This window comes from Manis javanica, chromosome 10, assembly GCF_040802235.1.
Source record: "Manis javanica isolate MJ-LG chromosome 10, MJ_LKY, whole genome shotgun sequence".
In the NCBI taxonomy this organism is placed as follows: domain Eukaryota; kingdom Metazoa; phylum Chordata; class Mammalia; order Pholidota; family Manidae; genus Manis; species Manis javanica.
This window is the reverse complement of record NC_133165.1, coordinates 87,450,295-87,468,783: the sequence shown is the minus strand read 5'-3', so window position 1 is coordinate 87,468,783 and position 18,489 is coordinate 87,450,295. Positions and strand designations below refer to the sequence as shown.

Sequence of the window (18,489 nt, the reverse complement as noted above, 5' to 3'; positions counted from 1 at the left end):
ATCCAAAGACTGGAAGGAAGTGAAAGGACATTTTCTTCTCATGCATCTCCCTTCAGGGAGGAAAAGCCTCCTCAGACACTCCCTTCCAATAGTTCCCTCAGTGGATCACGCATATAAGGAGGCAGAACAGTGAGTGTGTGGTGTATTTGGCCTCAGGAGGGGTTGGTGTGGTCTACTGACAAGGAAAAAGGGGGGAAGATATGATGGGAGGGTAAAGAACGCCTGCTAGGGCCTTTCTTGTGGCAGTCTATTGCTATGTAACAAACCACCCCAAACTTAGGAGGCATGAAAGGATGATCATTTTATTATGTTCACAGGAATTTGGACAGAGCACAACAGGGATGGGCTGTCATTACTTCACATTGTTTGGAACCTCAGCTGGGAAGATTCAAATGTCTGGGGGCTGGAATTATCTGGAGGCTTCTTCACGCTGGGGCTAGGATGACTAACAGACTGGGTTGGCTGAGGCGGTTGGGCAGAGCACCTCACATGGCCTTCCATATGGTCCCCTCCCTGCTTGGCCACTGGGGTCTCAGAGAGAGTGCCCTGGGAGGTGGGATCCTAAGAGGGGTTCTCTGAGGAGGAGTAATTCCAGGAGAACCAGGGGAAGCTAAAGGGCTCTGTAGGATCTAACCTCAGATGTTACATAATGTCACTTGTGCCACCGTCTCTTGGTCAAAGAAGTCAGAAGCCCATTTTGGTTCAGGGGAAGGGACACAGACTTTACTTTTTGATGGGAAGAATGTTGATGGATTTGCAGCCTTAAAAAAAACAAATGCTACAACAGTTCTCATGTACCAGAAGACACATAAAGACATTCCTGCAGATTCTCCTCATGTTGTTGCACTTAAAAGGAAATTTCAAAGTCTACCCCTCAATCAGCCATGATGTCACCTTTCTTTTTTCATGCTGAAATTCTTTTCTCAACTTAAAAAAAAAGATTTTTTTGGGCCCATGAACAAATAAACTAGAAACTCGTAGTGAGTGGATGTTGAGGCTCTTTCTCTCAAAGGACTGATTTTGGATCGCATGGAAGTGAAGTGAAAACACTGGAATTCCTCAAATTGTGAAGGGGTGCTTTGGTATTAAAAAAAGATTCAAGATTATTAAAGAAAGAATATGAATGACAGTGTAAAGTGTCTGCCCAGTAATTCCTGGTAAAAAGACAAATGTTTGGGTCCTCATTACACTGAATTAAAATACTAATATTATGGGGCGTCTATTAAGTCATGCACTGTAGAGGCTAAAAAAAATAAGATCCCTGCTGGCCAGGATGCAGAGAAAGGGGAACCCTCCTACACTGCTGGTGGGAATGTAAATTAGTTCAACCACTGTGGAAAGCAGTATGGAGGTTCCTCAAAAAGCTAAAAATAGAAACACCATTTGACCTGGGAATTCCACTTCTAGGAATTTACCCAAAGAAAACTACTTCTCAGATTAAAAAAAGACAGATGCACCCCTATGTTTATCGCAGCACTATTTACAATAGCCAAGAAATGGAAGCAACCTAAGTGTCCATCAGTAGATGAATGGATAAAGAAGATGTGGTACATATACACAATGGAATACTATTCAGCCATAAGAAAGAAACAAATACTACCATTTACAACAACATGGATGGAGCTAGAGGGTATTTATTAAACTCAGTGAAATAAGTCAGGTGGAGAAAGACAAATACCAAACAATTTCACTCATATGTGGAGTATAACAACAAAGCAAAACTGAAGGAACGAGATAGCAGCAGACTCACAGACTCCAAGAGGGGAGTAGTGGTTACCAAAGGGGAGGGTGGAGAAGAACAGGTGGGGAGGGAAGGAGAAGGGGATTGTGGGGTATCATGATTGGCAGACAGGGTGTGTGTGCGGTCATGGGGAAAACAGTGTAGCTCAGAGAAGACAAATAGGGACTCTGTGGCATCTTACTACACTGATGGGCAGTGACTGCAATGGGGTATGGGGTGGGGAGTCGATAATAAGGGTGAATGTAATAACCACATTGTTTTTCTTGTGAAACCTTCATAAGAGTGTATGTCAATGATACCTTAATAAAAGAAAAATCCCCTTGGCAGAGAAAGACAAGTACCAAATTATTTCACTCATCTGTGGAATATAAGAACAAAGGAAAACTGAAGGAACAAAACAGCAGCAGCATCACAGAACCCAAGAATGGACTAACAGTTACCAAAGGGAAAGGAACTGGGGAGGATGGGTGGGAAGGGAGGAATAAGGGTGGGGAAAAAGAAAGGGGGCATTATGATTAGCATATATAGTATGTGGGGGGCATGGGGAGGGCTATGCAACACGGAGAAGACAAGTAGTGATTTTACAGCATCTTACTACGCTGATGGACAGTGACTGTGAAGGGGTATGTGGGGGGGACTTTGTGAAGGGGGGAGCCTAGTAAACATAATGTCCTTCATGTAATTGTAGATTAATGATAACAAAAAAAAAAATTCCCTCTTGTAAGTTGTTAGAAGTCTCCGCATGAGGAAGCAGATTTTGTGTCTGTCGTTTTAAATGCTATAACTGAAACAGAAACAAAGAACTCCTGGCAAAGGGGACCATGAAGCCCACGTAAAAGAAGTGGCCTGTGTTCAGGTCCTTACAAATGGGTAGGTGTCAATCAAGGGAAAATTAAGGAAGGGACGAGAGAAAGGCACATATTCCTAGGTGAAGGGAACTGGAGAAAAGTAAAGTCCGGCCGCCAAAAACTCCTTGTTTGTGAGTTCTTAAAAAATAAACGCTGCTTGTCCACAACTGACATCCACCCGAGGAGCCCGTACCGCGTCGGAGAATACGGGTGCCGCGTTTGGGCTCGTCGTTCCAGGAAGCGCTCAGTAGAGGGCGTCGTAGGCCCGCGAGTCCTCAGCGGGTTGGGCTGCGGAGGCGGGGCGCCCTCGGCCTGGGGGCGGGGCCGCCGCTATCACGTGACCCTTGTCATGGCGGCGGCGGCGGCGGTGTTGGCGGCTCTCGGCGGCCGGAGCCGGATTCTGTAGCCGGGGTGTGGGTCCGCGTCAGTCCGTCCCTCCTTCGGCCCCCTCTCGTGTCTTCCGGAGTGTGGCTGGCGGATCCCGGATGGCGGAGCGAGGCCTGGAGCCCACGCCGGCCGCTGCGGCGGCGTTGCCGCCCGAGGTGCGGGCGCAGTTGGCGGAGCTGGAGCTGGAGCTCTCGGAGGGTAGGCGCCGGGCGGGGAGCGGGCGCCGGGCGCCGCCGCAGCTCGCGGGAACCAGGTCCTGGCCGCGCGCCCTGGGGGCCGTGCGGGTGAGAGGGGCGGGGGGCGCCGGAAACCTGGCCCGGGCCCCGGAGGGCCTCTTCCGCCCCCTCCCGCCCCGAGGAGTGGGTTTCCCGGGTCGCCCACCGTGTCCTCGGGGAGGGCGTGAGCAGGGGCTCGGGGGAGAGGTCCTCCTGGGCCCGGCCGCCCTGCGCTCCCCGAGCGAGACAAAGCGTCCTGCTGCCCGTGCCCGGGCATGGCGGGGGCGGGGTGAAGCTGCGAGCCGGGCGGCTGACAGCTTTCTGCTGCACCCCTCTACCCTCTCCAGGGGCGGGCCCACGCCTGTTCCTGCGCCCCTCGCCCCTTCCCCCGCTTCAGAAAAAGGGAAAAAGACACATGGGAAATCCTCAACATTCTTCTTCATTCTCTTGAACAATGCGAGATGCTTCCCCAGTGACAGGAGTGAGAGAGAAGCGGGGTGGGCCGTTGAGGGTCCTGGGGAGATTAGAAGCAGTGGGCATTTGCCCGGAGAGACACACACGGTGCTGCTTTTAGACCATCTTTGTGATAAGGTTTTTTTCTCCCTGGTGCCTGTATTCGGGCTGAATTTTCCTTTCCGATCTGATCGCCTTTTGGAGTCTTTGAAGAGGGGATAGGTGGCCACCGGTAAATCCTGGCAGCAGCCCCCCCCTTTTTTGACAATGGATTGGTACAAGGAGGGTTGGATTTATTTTGAGAACTAAAAGGATAAATAAATCAAGCCACTGTTATTAGAGAAGTCCCTTGGACAACAATGAGAAACATTGCCCTATAGTGGGCATGTGATTAGGCTTCTTGTGCAGTTGTGATCAGTTCTCCATAAAGTCCCTGTTTTCATCCGAGGCTGCCTCAAACAAAAGCAGCATTTTCTCCAAGCTTGATGTCAGTACTGTGGTGGTGTCCCCAGAGTTGCATATTCTTTTTGAGTTCCTTGCTAAAGGAACTTCACTGGCATTTTTCAAGTGGATTGAGAATTGTTGATTGGAAAAAGAAGAATGTGACAAGTTCCCAGGAGAACTGACTTTTTGTTGACTTACCAAGGCAGAAACTCCCCCAGCCTGCAGTCCTTTACAATGAAAAACTAGAGTAGATTTGAGTGTTACAAATCCAGTTGGACATAGAAGGAAATAATTACTTTTACCTAATATACTTTTTCCTAATGTATAAGGAGGTGCTGTTGTCACTTGCACTTAATTACCAACATATTATTTTTCAATTAATCAGTTGGGAAGTTATTCTTGGCCAGTCCCCTGAATCGATGGCGGTGGATGTGAAGTGTGAACCGCCCCTGAATCGATGGCGGTGAAGTGTTTCAGGGATTATCACGGGTTTTGCCTCTCAGGATATCTCATTCTTCTCTTAAAGCATTGCTGTTAAATCTGTAATGACTTCATTCAAACCTGCCTTTTAAAACAGTTACTTGATGGGAACAGATCAGCAATCTTTGATTAGCCAGAAAGAGGGAGGTTTAGATAGGCTGGATGTTCACCTCAGAAGGGAGATTAAAAATAGGAGTTGGTTGCTTGTACATGGAGAGGGAAGTCGTGGAAATTCCTTATTCTTAGTGTATCCGCTTCCAGCTGATTATTGTTCACTTCTCTGGGTGTTTCTAGAGATGATTCCCAGGAACTGTTTCTAGGAGTCACACTGATTAACTCACCTTTCTCTCCTAAAGAAAGGTGTGAGAAACTCCTCCAAGCTGTGGCTGCCAAGGTTCAAACATTTTAAGGACAAGTACATGGTTTGCTATCCCAGTGCAGGATTGTTCTGATTAGCATATGACCTAGTTGGAATTCGTTTCCTATAAATTTATACTGCGTTGTCCTGTATGTCATGTGTTTGAGCAGTGATAAGTGGAAAAAATAAGTTGCAAAACCTTGAGCCTGCGGTGTCAGCATCTTGGCCATCTGTCTTTTTCTCTTGAAGTACAGAGGATGGTGACTGGAGGAGTAGGTGGGCATTTTTAGGCATTCAGGTGTGGGTAAAACAACCCAGCAACCCCCAAGTCTGTAGCATGGTGTTACCTGTGATGTCTGTAGCATGTTCTGCAGGAACTTTTTGTTTTACATTTTCTCTACAGTTAACAGCTCTGACAAAAGTTCTTTTTTCCCTTTAAGAAAAGGTGCTTTTAACTATGTGTTTCATATGTGTTGCTGCCTTTGGTGTGCTCATTCCTTGATGTTATTCATTTTCTTAGGTGCAGGCCATAGTTGGTCCTGATGATAGCGATGGTCCGAGCTGTGTACTGTTAAAGACTTGCCTTCGTGCTTTCCTGGGTCTTCAGCTGTGGGCTTTGGTCATAGATGAGGTTGCTCTGTGCAGAAAAGCAGGTCCGCGCCTCCTTGGGCTGTCCACTGAGGAGCACGCTGCACAGCCTGGTGCTCCAGCCAGTTCACCATGGACTTGGTGGGGAAAGCTTTCTGCCTCTGCACCAAAAAGGAATAGCCCGAAACTGTCTGGAGAATCATTTAAAATTGACTTACACATAATAACAGAACTATCTGGAGAATCATTTAAAGTTGAACTTACACACACACAAGAGCTTTTCTCTAGACCAATTGAATAGGTAGGAGGTCTCCACAAGTATTCTAATGATTGAAATTTTTTTCCATGATCTACATATATTATTTGTGTTTATTATGTTTGACAATAAGCTCTGTTGTCTGAACCTGATTCATGTTTTAGTTAAGGGTATGCATGTAAAGTAACACTATTGATGAGAATTATTTGTTTAAATCTGATAATACATAATGATCTTCTTACATACACATTATGTCATTTGAGCTTCACTACAACTTTGTGATTAGGTAGAATATAGATACCACTACCACCTCTCCCACCTTTTTCGTTTGTGTTTTAACAGAAGAGAGAACTTAAACTCAGAAAGGTTAAGTGTTTGCTTAAAGTTCCTCATCTAGTAAGTGCCATTATCCTGTTGCCATGTAATTATGGTATCTGTTACCATCGAATGATTTGAACATCTTTGCTGCTATTGTGCAAGTTAGTAACTCTAATTTTTATTCTAAGAAAGTGCTACAAAACAGTTGTGTGCCACAATTCCAAATAGTCCTTTTGATTCTCTTTCTGAAATCACTTTCAAATCTGTCATTCACTTACTTGATCCAGCAGACAATAATTTTGTGCCTGCCTGCTATGTGCTGGGGATAGGGAGGTGAACAGGGTCTGTCAGCTTTCTTTCAAGGTGCTCTGAATCTGGTTGAGAAATCGCTTAAAACTACCAGTAAAACTGTACATGAGACCACGGTAGAGTTCTTTACAGAGACTGCCTTCTAAGAAAAGAGGAAGTTGTCTGCTTTGTTGTGGAAAAGAAACAGCAGAGTACTATAAATACAAGCTTGGATGGTGTGGCTTGGAGAGAGGCCTCTGATGGAGCCTGGTCGGTTCGGTCATAAGTGTGAAGGAAGAGGGACATAAATCCTGTACTTCTGTGGCTTGTCGGAAGGAGTTCAAGTCTCTCAGTGTATGAGAACAGTCCAAAGATGACAACTGGAAAGGCAGTTAAGACAAAATAGCACAGGAAGGGATCCTCCCTTTTCTTGTTGGAACACTTCTCTGAGCACAAACATAACCAACAGTCAACATCCTCCCTTTCTCTTGTCCCCCCCCCCCATGTGTCTGCAGTCCTTCAGTGTGGTACAGGGTCCACCTTGAGGCGGAGGGCAAAGAGAGGGCTAATTCCTAGGAGCTGAAGGAATTCCGGAGTGGTGGCGGAATTGAAGAGGAAAAGAGATAGAGATCATATTTCACAGTCTCAGACGAGTGCAGGTAAAGTGAAGCTGCCAGAAAATTGCTAGATCCCTCCTGCTTTACCTAGAATGGCAGAGTGGGCTGCTTCCCTCACAGTGCGGAGCAGTCATAAATGCATAGGCTACACCTTTATTGGGAGAGCCCATGCAAGCAGCTCTCATACCTTATCCTAGGAGTATTGAGGAAAGCAAGTGTGTTGGCTTTCAGATGACCCAAAGCAGGTATTATCTAAATGATCTCACTTGCATGTGTATATTTCTGATAGGCTGCACTCCTCTTAAGTGACAACTTCTCTTTAGGAGTTGCTGTCAGAGCCTGTGGCACATTGCTTTGAAAATTCTTATGGCAGAAATTTTAATTCTTTGAGTGGAGGTTCAGTTTATAGTCTACTTAGAGTGAGATAAAGAAAAGCTGGTTCATGTTCTTTTGGAATACAACTAGTTGTGATAGAAAAATTGGAGTGATTATAAGCTGATCTTTGTTGTGACTGTCAAAAATTGCGATGATTTATGCACTGGCTTTGAGGGCATTTCCACAGAAGACGTGACAGACAAATTTGTAGAAAGGGTGATTCACCTTACTGTGCAGGACTGCGCTTGTTTGGGCCCCAGAATGGTGTGCATTTTGAACAATTACTCTTCTTGTTTGCTAGTCCCCTAGAACCGAGCTGGATTTTCGAGTAAGAGAAATCATTAACCCATTATTCTTAGCCTAGCCCTTGATGGGTACCCTCTTTTCTAGTCCATATAAGGGCTCCTGGAGGGATTAGCACCTCAGGGTTGCAAGTTCAGATGATGGTCTAAAAGGGCCTTCACACTATATATGTATCATAAGTACTACATTCTCCATGGTCCTGTCTCATGATTAATTCAGAAATGCTCTTTGAAACGCTCCTTCCTGCTAGTCTGCAGAATCTCTCCCAATTCCTTAAGAGTTCAGCTGAAGGCACTACCTTCTAAACCTACCATTGCTTCAGACCTTACAGCTTAACAGCCTAGCATATTTGCCAGTTGTATATTTTCTAATTATTCAAATTGTTTTTCATTTCACCTCACTATAAGCTCCTAGAGAGATCATTCATACCTTCCACTTCTTTAAAGAACTCCCCAACTATTTCTTTCTTGTATCAAATACATTTTTGTTCCCTCCAGTTTGATTAGAACCAAAATGTAAAGTCTCTGTCTCAGGGGTTTGATTTCGGCGTGGGGTGGGGGCTGTGGAAGCATTTGAGAAGCACAGGCTTTGGCATCTGGTGGGCCTGGGTCCATGTTCTGGCCTGTCACTTACTGGATCTGTGACCTTGAACAGATTGTGTAACCTCCCTGGTTTTAGTTCTTCAATCCTTGCAACAGGACTGACAGCCTCATTAGAGTTGTAAGGGGATTGAAAGTGAGGATAGAAGAGAAACTGGGTGTAGTGTGTGGCATGCAGTGAGTGCTGGGTGCATGTTATCTTTATTTTTACGGATACTGAATAGCTGCTTAGTGGCTTGGCTGTTTTTTTAATACCATGTGTTACTTAGTAGAACATAGTTATATGTGAAGTGATGAATGGAATCAATTTCGTGCGTATTTTTTCAAAGTAGAACTAGACTTCACTCTGCCACCAGTTGCACCCGTCGGCACCTTGTACCTTTCGTTCAACACATGTTGGGTCCCTGCAAGCAGTTGAGAGCAGAGAAGACTATCTGGGTCGTTTCATACAGGCATCTGGCATGTGTTCATTTCTGAGCAAGCAGCTCTGAAATTCAAACATGGATTCTGAGACTCTAGCATCTACAAGCTTGGAAAAGGCACGTGGATGCTCAGAACCTTCAAGTCGCTTTTTTTGAGTCTTTCTTTCCTTTGGCCTCCTTTTCTCCTTAGTGAACAAATCTTTTCAGTTCCTCCTCCAAAAGTTCTCTTGCATCCTCTTTTTCCTTTGAGTTGCATTTACCACCAGCCTTGTTCAGTTCTCTATCTTTAAACATAGGGGTCCAATTTTTTTCCCTTCAGCTCTAGATTTGATCCTTCATCTTTTAAAAATACTGCTTTTATCTAGAGCCTTTGCTAATCCAAGGCTTTGTTGCTCATTGTTTTCAAATTCTAAAGTTTGCTAAAAGGAGGGACGGTCTGTATGCTTTATCCCTAGAACGCAAGTTAGTGCTTTTAGACACATCAGATAGTCCGCCTTTTTTGGTGATTGATTATATAATAGAGGTTCAGGTGAGAGTTTTTCATATCTTTCTGTTATTAATGAATAAGTTTCTTTCCCACGTGATGCTCTTCCACGAACAAGATCATAGAAGACAAGAGGCTATAATTTTGGAATTCCGTAGTGTCACAGCTACAGAATTCTTGGATACAGGGCCTCTGTGGGACCTGGGAGCTCTGTGCAGTCGCTGTGCAATTTTGAGTGTGAGTGCTTTTGTGCCTTTTGGGGAGTAGCATGTACAGCTTTCATCAGTTTCTTAAAGAGGACTGTGAAGTGAAGTTAAGAACCAAGTCTCTATATTACCACTTTTCGTTCTTACTAGTTTGTAAGGAAAGCCAGATTCTCTACTTCCTTCCTCAAGACTCACAGTCTTATCCGTTTCTTCCCTCTTTTCTCAACTACCCACTCCTGTTCTGCAGTGTATCCTTCTGACTGTATTCTCGGTCTCATCCCTTCTCCTCTTCTGGAATCTTGGGATCTTACTTCATTGATTCACATAGTCTGTTTGTCTTTGTCCAGTTCGCCTTTCTTCAGCCTCTCACTTAACACTGACTCTTGGCTCCTTCCCTTCAACCTGTAAATATGATGAAGTTTCATCTTTAAAAAAAAAAGCAGCTTCCTACAGTCGTGTATTGGAATCTGCTTGCTCCCGTGTGCTCACGTTCTCTCCCGCTCATAGATTCTAGGAGCTTACATTGCCTTCATCTTATCTCTTATCTTTGCTCTCTCCTCAGTGCATTGCTTCTGTCTCATCAGTCCTCTGAAATGAATGTTTCCAGGGCCACCAGTGACTTCCAGTTTCAGACTGGAAAGTACCCACTGGATGCAGGATTTTTCTCTGCAGCATAGAATACTATGGACAATAATCTTTATAAAACTCTCTCCCTCCTTAGCTTTTATGGCCTCATCTCCTTCACTCCCTAACTGTTCCTTTTTATGTGCTCTTGGGCATCTATTTTGCTCTCTTACTCCTCATGTGGGTGTTCTTGACATCTGTCATTGGTCTTCATCTCACTATCTCACTTCACATATAGTTGCTGAGTAATCTCATCCGTGCCCAGGACTTCTGCAGTAATGGTGTGCGATGGCTCCTTGGTCTGTATCTCTAGCCTGACTCTCCTGTGCTCCAGACATCCTGTTGTGTCCCCCCCAGATGACTGTAACTTAGTGAGTCCAAATCTGTACTCCTTGTTTCAACCTGCTCCACAAATACTCCCAACTTCAGAATGTCCACTTACCTAGGTCAAAAACTTGGGGATTATTCTTAACTCTTAATAGATCACCAAGTCCTGTGGATTCTGCTTCCTGCCCTCCATTCACACTGTTTCTGTTTTTGTTCACGCTCTTAGCATCTCTTGCCAAGACTGTCGCAGTAGTCTCCTAACATGTCTGTGTCCATTCTCTATTCTGGAGTGGTGCAGTCATTCTACAGCATAGGTCTAATTGTGTCCATTCCCCTGTTTACAGTTTTTCATGGGCTTCCCCCATTCACAGGATAAAATCTAAACACCCTCTGTGTCTCAAGACTTGCCTGACTTTTTTGCCTCACCTCCCGTGCCTTCCGTGTTCTTCTCACTCTGCTCTCTAGCTGTGCTGAGCCCTGCCCTTCCCGGAAGACTGTGCATTTTTTACTTCCATGCCTTTGTAAACATGGCTCTCTCTGAGAAATGGCTACTTTGGTCTGTCCTTCCCCTTTTTCTGCCTGGTCAACTTCTGTTCTACACAATTTCCTGTAAGAAGCCAGCCTTTCCTAAGTTCTTTTAAGACTGTTAAGATCAATTATTGAATGTTTATTAGGTAATAGGCCCTGTGTTTAGCACTTTACACACCCTGCCTGGCCAGTAAGTATGTGCTGAATACATATCTCCTGTTATCTTGACGATGAGGGAACTTAGTGAAAAAGCACCTGAGATTGAGTGGAGTGCAGTGTGCACAGACCTGACCCTGCTGTTGTACATAACCTGGTTTTTCCCTTTCCCTCTACCAGTAACAGTGACTGAAATGAAAGACAAAGGAGAAATAATACTGGATTTAAGAGTCATTTAGAATGGGGTTGAGTTCTGTTTCTGCTGCTTACTGTGTAAATGACCTTGGGCAAGTCTTCGAAATATACTTGTAATCTGAGCAATTCCTAAAGATAGGTGTGTGATTTCCATTTTGCAGAGACTTGTTAAAGAATGTGAAGCCTCAGAGTACAGCGTGCTGGGGTTGGAACACGAGTCTCCTTGGCTCCAAATCCTGTGGTGGTTCCATACTGCCATCCGCCTGCTTCTCCTTGAATCATGTTTCAAGTAATTTTAGCAAAATTCTTTTCCGTCTTAACTCTTGGACCCCACTTTTCTTAGGATATAGCTTCTGTCTGTAGAGTTTTGCAGTTAGGGTTCCCTGGAGGGAAAAGAATGGGGAATGTTCTCTCCTGTTCTCAGAGAAATAGATAACAGTGGAGTGAGCTTGGTTATTCCTGACCCTACTTTGCCAAAACCAGAGGGTTAGCATTCTAAAATACATTTGGAGAGTTTCCTTCACACCTCTAACTTCTGGCAGAATGTGACTTCTTCCTTCCCTCCTTTCTTCCTCCCTCCCTCCCTCCCTTCCTCCTTCCCTCCTTTCTTCCCTTCTTTCCTTCCTTCTTCCTTCTTTTCTTTCCTCCCTTCCTTCCCTTCCTTCCTTCTTTTCTTTCATTCCTATTATTAATGTACAATTACATGAGCAATATTATGGTTACTAGACTCCCCCTATTATCAAGTCCCCACCATATACCCCTTTAAAGTCACTGTCCAACAGCGTACTAAGATGCTGTAGAATCACTACCTGTCTTCTCTGTGTTATACTGCCTTCCCTGTATCCCCCCCATGCTACATTATGTATGCTAATCGTAATACCCCTTTTTCCCCCTTTTCCCTCCCTTCGCACCCATCCTCCCCAATCCCTTTCCCTTTGGTAACTGTTAGTCCATTCTTGGGTTCTGTGAGTCTGCTGCTGTTTTGTTCCTTCAGTTTTTCCTTTGTTGTTATACTCCACAGATGAGTGAAATTATTTGATACTTGTCTTTCTCCACCTGCCTTGTTTCACTGAGCATAATACCCTCTAGCTCCATCCATGTTGTTGAAATGATAGAATTTGTTTCCTACTTATGGCTGAATAATATTCCATTGTGTATATATACCACATCTTCTTTATCCATTCAGCTACTGATGGACATTTAGGTTCCTTCCATTTCTTGGATATTGTAAATAGTGCTGCGATAAACAAAGGGGTGCATATGTCTTTTTCAAAATGGGCTCCTGCATTCTTAGGGTAAATTCCTAGGAGTAGAGTTCCTGGGTCAACTGGTATTTCTGTTTTTAGTTTTTTGAGGACCCTCCATATTGCTTTCCACAATGGTTTAACTAATTTACATTACCACCAGCAGTGTAGGAGGGTTCCCCTTTCTCCACATCCTCGCCAACATTTGTTGTTGGTCTTTTGGATGTCAGCCATCCTAACTGGTGTGAGGTGATATCTCATTGTGGTTTTAATTTGCATTTCTCTGATGATTAGGGATGTGGAGCATCTTTTCATGTGTCTGTTGGCCATCTGAATTTCTTCTTTGGAGAACTGTCTGTTCAGATCCTGTGCCCATTTTTTAATTAGCTTATTTGCTTTTTGTTTGTTGAGGTGCTGTGAGCGTTTTCTATATTTTGGATGTCAACCCCTTATTGAATATGTCATTTATGAATAGATTCTCCCATACTGTAGGATATCTTTTTGATCTACTGATGGTGTCCTTTGCTGTACAGAAGCTTTTCAGTTTGATATAGTCCCACTTGTTCATTTTTGCTTTTGTTTCCCTTGCCAGGGAGGTATATTCATGAAGTTGCTCATATTTATGTCCAAGAGATTTTTGCCTATATTTTTTCTAAGAGTTTTATGGTTTCATACTTACATTCAGGTCTTTAATCCATTTTGAGTTTACTTTTGTGTGTGGGGTTAGACAATAATCCAGTTTCATTCTCTTACATGTAGCTGTCCAGTGTTGCCTGCACCAGCTGTTGAAGAGGCTGTCATTTCCCCATTGTCTATCTATGGCTCCTTTATCGTATATTAATTGACCATATGTGTTTGGTTTTATATCTGGGCTCACTAGTCTGTTCCATTGGTCTGTGGGTCTGTTCTTGTGCCAGTACCAAATTGTCTTGATTACTGTGGCTTTGTAGTGGAGCTTGAAGTCAGGGAGTATAATTCCCCCCACTTCATTCTTCCTTCTCAGGATTGCTATGGCTATTTGGGGTCTTTTGTGGTTCCATATGAATTTTAGAACTATTTGCTCTAGTTCATTGAAGAATACTGTTGGTATTTTGATAGGGATTGCACTAAATCCATAGATTGCTTTAGGTAAGATGGCCGTTTTGACAATACTAATTCTTCCTATCTATGAGCATGGGATGTCCTTCCATTTATTGGTATCTTCTTTAATTTCTCTCATGAGTGTCTTGTAGTTTTTGGAGTATAAGTCTTTCACTTCCTTGGTTAGGTTTATTCTTAGGTATTTTATTCTTTTGGATGTAATTATGAATGGAATTGTTTTCCTGATTTCTCTTTCTGCTAGTTCATCATTGGTGTATAGGAATGCCACAGATTTCTGTGTATTAATTTGGTATCCTGCAACTTTACTGAATTCAGATATTAGATCTAGTAGTTTTGGAGTGGATTCTTTAGGGTTTTTTTGTACAATATCATGTCATCTGCAAACAGGGACAGTTTAACTTCTTCCTTACCAATCTGGATGCCTTTCATTTCTTTGTGTTGTCTGATTGCCATGGCTAGGACCTCCCGTACTATGTTGAATAGAAGTGGGTAAAGTGGGCATCCTTGTCTTGTTCTCCATCTTAGAGGAAAAGCTTTCAGCTTCTCGCTGTTCAGTGTAATGTTGGCTGTGGGTTTGTCATATGTGGCCTTTATTATGTTGAGGTACTTGCCCTCTATACCCATTTTGTTGAGAGTTTTTATCATGAATGGATGTTGGATTTTGTCAAATGCTTTTTCAGCATCTATGGAGATGATCATGTGGTTTTTGTCCTTTTTGTTGATGTAATGGATGATGTTGATGGATTTTTGGACTTTTTTATTTTTTAAGAGAACAAAATATATTGGGTAAAACCCTCTAAGACTATAAAGTGAAAATGATTTTTATGTACTTATGTTTTGGTGTGGAATTAATTTTTCTTGAATTGGGAAGGAGATTTTGGGAAGCTGAAAAGGGGAAGCTCAGGAAAGTATTTTGGATGCTACATAGGTCAGCCCTAAACGGAAATCCACAGGTCTAGTGTCTTTGAAAGGTCCTTGGTTTGCACTGAACTTGAGCTTCTAGACTATAGGTAAGATTGTAATTACATTTTGGTTAAGGAAAAGTTTTGGTCTTCCTCCCTCCCCCTCTTAGCATATTTAATGTTTAATTTTAAAATTAATGTATAAATTAATGTGGCTATTTTTGTAAATTACTTATATGTTAATTGATTTTTCCTGGAGTTATTTCTCTTTTGTATGTCTGCTAGTAACTTTGTTTTCAGAGGTCTGTTGCTCTTAGGGATAAATTAAAGCATCTGTGGGTTTTTTTTTTCTTTCTTTTTAAAGATCGTGGATTATGTTGTCTCAAGTTATTCATAGACTGGAACTTGCGGATTTTAACTCAGGTCAGGCATTATTCATTATGGTGTTGACTAGTCTTGTCACTGAATCTCCTTTTTAAAAATGAACCCGTACAGTGACTGTGAAAGGGTATGTTGGGGGGACTTGGTGAAGGGGGAACCTAGTAAATATAATGTTCTTTCTGTAACTGTAGATTAATGATACCAAAATTAAAAAAAAAAAAAATGAACCCGTTAGGGAGAACGGTGTATCACAAAGAAGGGACATAGTGGATCTCTGGCATCTTGCTGCACTGATGGACAGTGACTGCATTGGGGTATGGGTGGGGACTTGATAATATGGGTAAATGCAGTAACCACATTGTTTTTTCATGTGAAACCTTCACAAGAGTGTATATCAATCATACTTTAATAAAAAATTTAAAAATAAATAAATAATAAATAAAGGCATCTTTAAAAAAAAATGAACCCATTAGGATTGGTCAGGTAGAAGCTCTGATTGATAATTTATTGTTTAGTAAATCTATGACTGAGGCAAACAGGCTGTCTTAAAGAATTTTTTGTAATTGAGGTATAGTTGACATACAATATTACATTAATTTCAAGTATACAGCATAATGATTTGGTATTTGTATATGTTGTTGACCCTTGAGAACATGGATTCAAACTGTACATGCCCACTTATGTGCAGATTTTTTTCAGTAAATATAATGGAAAATTTTTTGGACATCAGCAACAGTTTGAAAAAATATTTTATTTTCCCTAACTGTATTGTAAGAATATAGTATATAATATCATATAACATACAAAATAATGTGTTAATTGACTGTTTATGTTATGAGTAAGGCTTCCAATCAACAGCAGGCTGTTAATAGTTAAGTTTTTGGAGAGTCAGAAGTTGTACTTGGATTTTTTACTGTGCTGGGGTTGGTGCCCTTAACCCCCATGTTGTTCAAGGTATAATGTCTTATTGAGTGATCACCACAATGTCTAGTTGACATCTGCCACCATATATACTTACAGAATTCTTTTTTTTTGTCTTAAAACTCTAAAGAATTGTCATTCCTACTTTATTGAACTTCCTCTCTAGTTTGGAGAAACTTTCATTTTTAGAGCGGACATGCAGAAAAAGCATTGGTATGAGTTTTCCTGTTAGAGTTCTTTGTTTTAATTCTAGGAGACCAAGGGAAGTACTAGAAAATGTACTTCCTGTTAAAAAACTCAACTTCCTCATTTGTTGGTCCTCTGAACTCTGATCTCCAATGTTACTCTGTGTGATACCTATTTTTCACCTTTATCTTAAAGTTATAAAATTATCATTTGTGGAAATATTCTCATTCCCCATTTATAAGCTGCTTGAGGACAGCATGCAGCATCCTTCATTCAGCATAAGGGCTTTTTAATACTTATTGAGCCAGTTAATGACTCTAGACCATCATCAACCTCCCTATCTATTCTTATTTCCTTACTGGTATCTGACAGACACTACTATTACAGTGGACTGGTTTCTTCACTCTTTTTCCTGACAGGCTCTTTTCCATTTCTGTGCTTTCACAGTGACTTATTTGCTATTAAAATGTACCCATATTTTATGGCCTGGCAGATATCCCCTTTATCATGAAACCAGCTGACTGCTTTTGTTTGTATTAATCTCTTCTATTTTTAGACAATTGTATTCAGTAACACAGTTTAACACTTAACTAACCACTGTTTATTTGTTTGATTTATGTTCTTTTTGTCTCCTCAGTTAGATTTTATCTTTGTGAGTGTAATAACAAGGTCTACCTTTTGGAATTTTAAGGTGTTCACTATATTAATATATCAATAAAGATGTATTGAGTACATTTATTTACAAGATCTTTTGAGAGGGTGAGAGATGTGTAGAGGGCAGCTTCTCCACTCTCAAGGAGCTTTCACTCTAGTAACATCTCAACAAATAGCTGTTTAGGTTTAAAAAATATTAACTTAGAAGCAATTTTTTTTTTCTACTTGGGTGGTAAGATAGCATATAAACAGTTCCATTTGAAATGATTCTGGGAAGATGGCAGGCTAAGCACATCTCTGTTGCCCTCTTTTTAAAACTCTGTTTAAGTAAAATGACAATTTCAATGCTTAGAACAAAAATTCCAAAAATTGTAGTAGGAACTCATGAACTTAAAGTTAAGGGGTTTTGAGGATAGCTCCAGGATATCTAAAATGCAAATAATGAGACTTTTAGGAGGTTAAACAAGTAATAGAATAAAAATTCAGGTTGTGAAAGCAAGATCTGAAGAAATGGAAATACATACCATATTCCTGGATGGAAAGACAAAATATTTATAAATTTAGTGGAAATCAATTGCAACTCAATGGAGAATTCTTTTGTGGGTGGGGAATTAGATAAAATGATCTCATTGTTCATATGGAAGAATAAATGTTTTGGAATAGACAAGAAAAATTGGAAACAGAATAGTGAGGTATCCTTGCTTTACCACATATTACAAAAGTCCAAAATTATATACTCAAAGCAGTATGGTGTTAGCATTGAAATAAGGATGAGCAAGCAGAATAAAGTACCTAAATTGTTGTGTATGTAGGAAAAAATAGTTATGAAAGCATGGAAGTTTCATGATCTTAGACCAGTTGCCTTAAAATAAGTTGGCTAGGACTCCACAGGACATCAGAAATACTGAAATTCTTGATATCCTAATAATCCTGTCAAGAGGAATGCACAGGAGCAGGAAAAGCCCCTTCCTCTTGCAGTGTCTTCCTGGTGCCCACTACAGACCAAGCTTAATATCAAGGCTTCAGGCACAGGAAAGATATTTAAAGGATCTATCTTAATTTCCACAGAGCAGGCAATGAAGGGTGCATTTGGAGCTGAGAAGCAGTACATTGGAAACTGACACATCCTTGATTCCTGTCTTTCCTCCAGTCCAGCCCTCTGTGTCTAGTTCATCAGTAAGTTGTTCTGGTGCCACCTCAGGGAATATCCTAAGTCTGCTGCTTTCCACCACTGATCCTGCTGCTCATTGCCTTGCTGGGGTTACCGCATCTCCGCCTTTGCTAGCGCTTCACCTCTTGTCCCTGCTTTCTTCTCTCTAAGCTGATTTTCTGCACAGCAAGCAGAGATGGTGAACTTCTAAAACCACAGATCAGGTCATGTTGTTTCCCTGCCTTCAGACCCTTCAGTAGATTCTCCGTCTTTAAAATTCAAACTCTACTCTGTGGTCTGCGAGCCTCACCCAGGCCTGTCCTCTGCCGTCCCTCTCACCGCCTGGGCTTCAGACACACTGGCTGACCTCTCTCCTTCCTCTCCTCCCTCTTTCCTGTCTTTTTTCCCTCTTTCTTCTTCCCTCCTTCCCTTCCTCTCTCCTTTCTCTTTTCTTTTCCTTTTGTTATTATTTAAATGCTATTTACTGAGTGCCTACTATGTGCCACACAGGTACAGGCAATAAAGCGGTGGTTAAAATAACAAAAACCTCTGCCTTTAAGAAGCTTACATTCTATGGGAATAGACAAATTAATAAGTAATATATATTGCTGGTCAGATGGCAAACATATCAATGCAGAAAAATTGTGAAGAGGGGTGGAGAATACTGGGGCTGGGTAGGGGGTACAATTTAAAATAGGATGGTAAAACAAAAAGAAGATACAGGGACGACGACCTCAT

At 42.1% G+C, this 18,489-nt stretch overlaps 1 protein-coding gene across 3 annotated transcripts in view; it reads left to right on the top strand.

The window, feature by feature from the left end:
- The first annotated feature begins 2,944 nt into the window (after positions 1-2,944).
- Positions 2,945-18,489, top strand: part of DIP2B (disco interacting protein 2 homolog B) — a 242,338-nt gene continuing 226,793 nt past the window's right edge. For all 3 annotated transcript variants that reach the window (XM_036992561.2, XM_036992559.2, XM_036992557.2), the window contains exon 1: positions 2,945-3,174. In XM_036992561.2, coding sequence (XP_036848456.1) covers positions 3,075-3,174 — 100 coding nt within the window. In that variant the 5' untranslated portion in view covers positions 2,945-3,074. The remainder of the gene's footprint in view (positions 3,175-18,489) is intronic.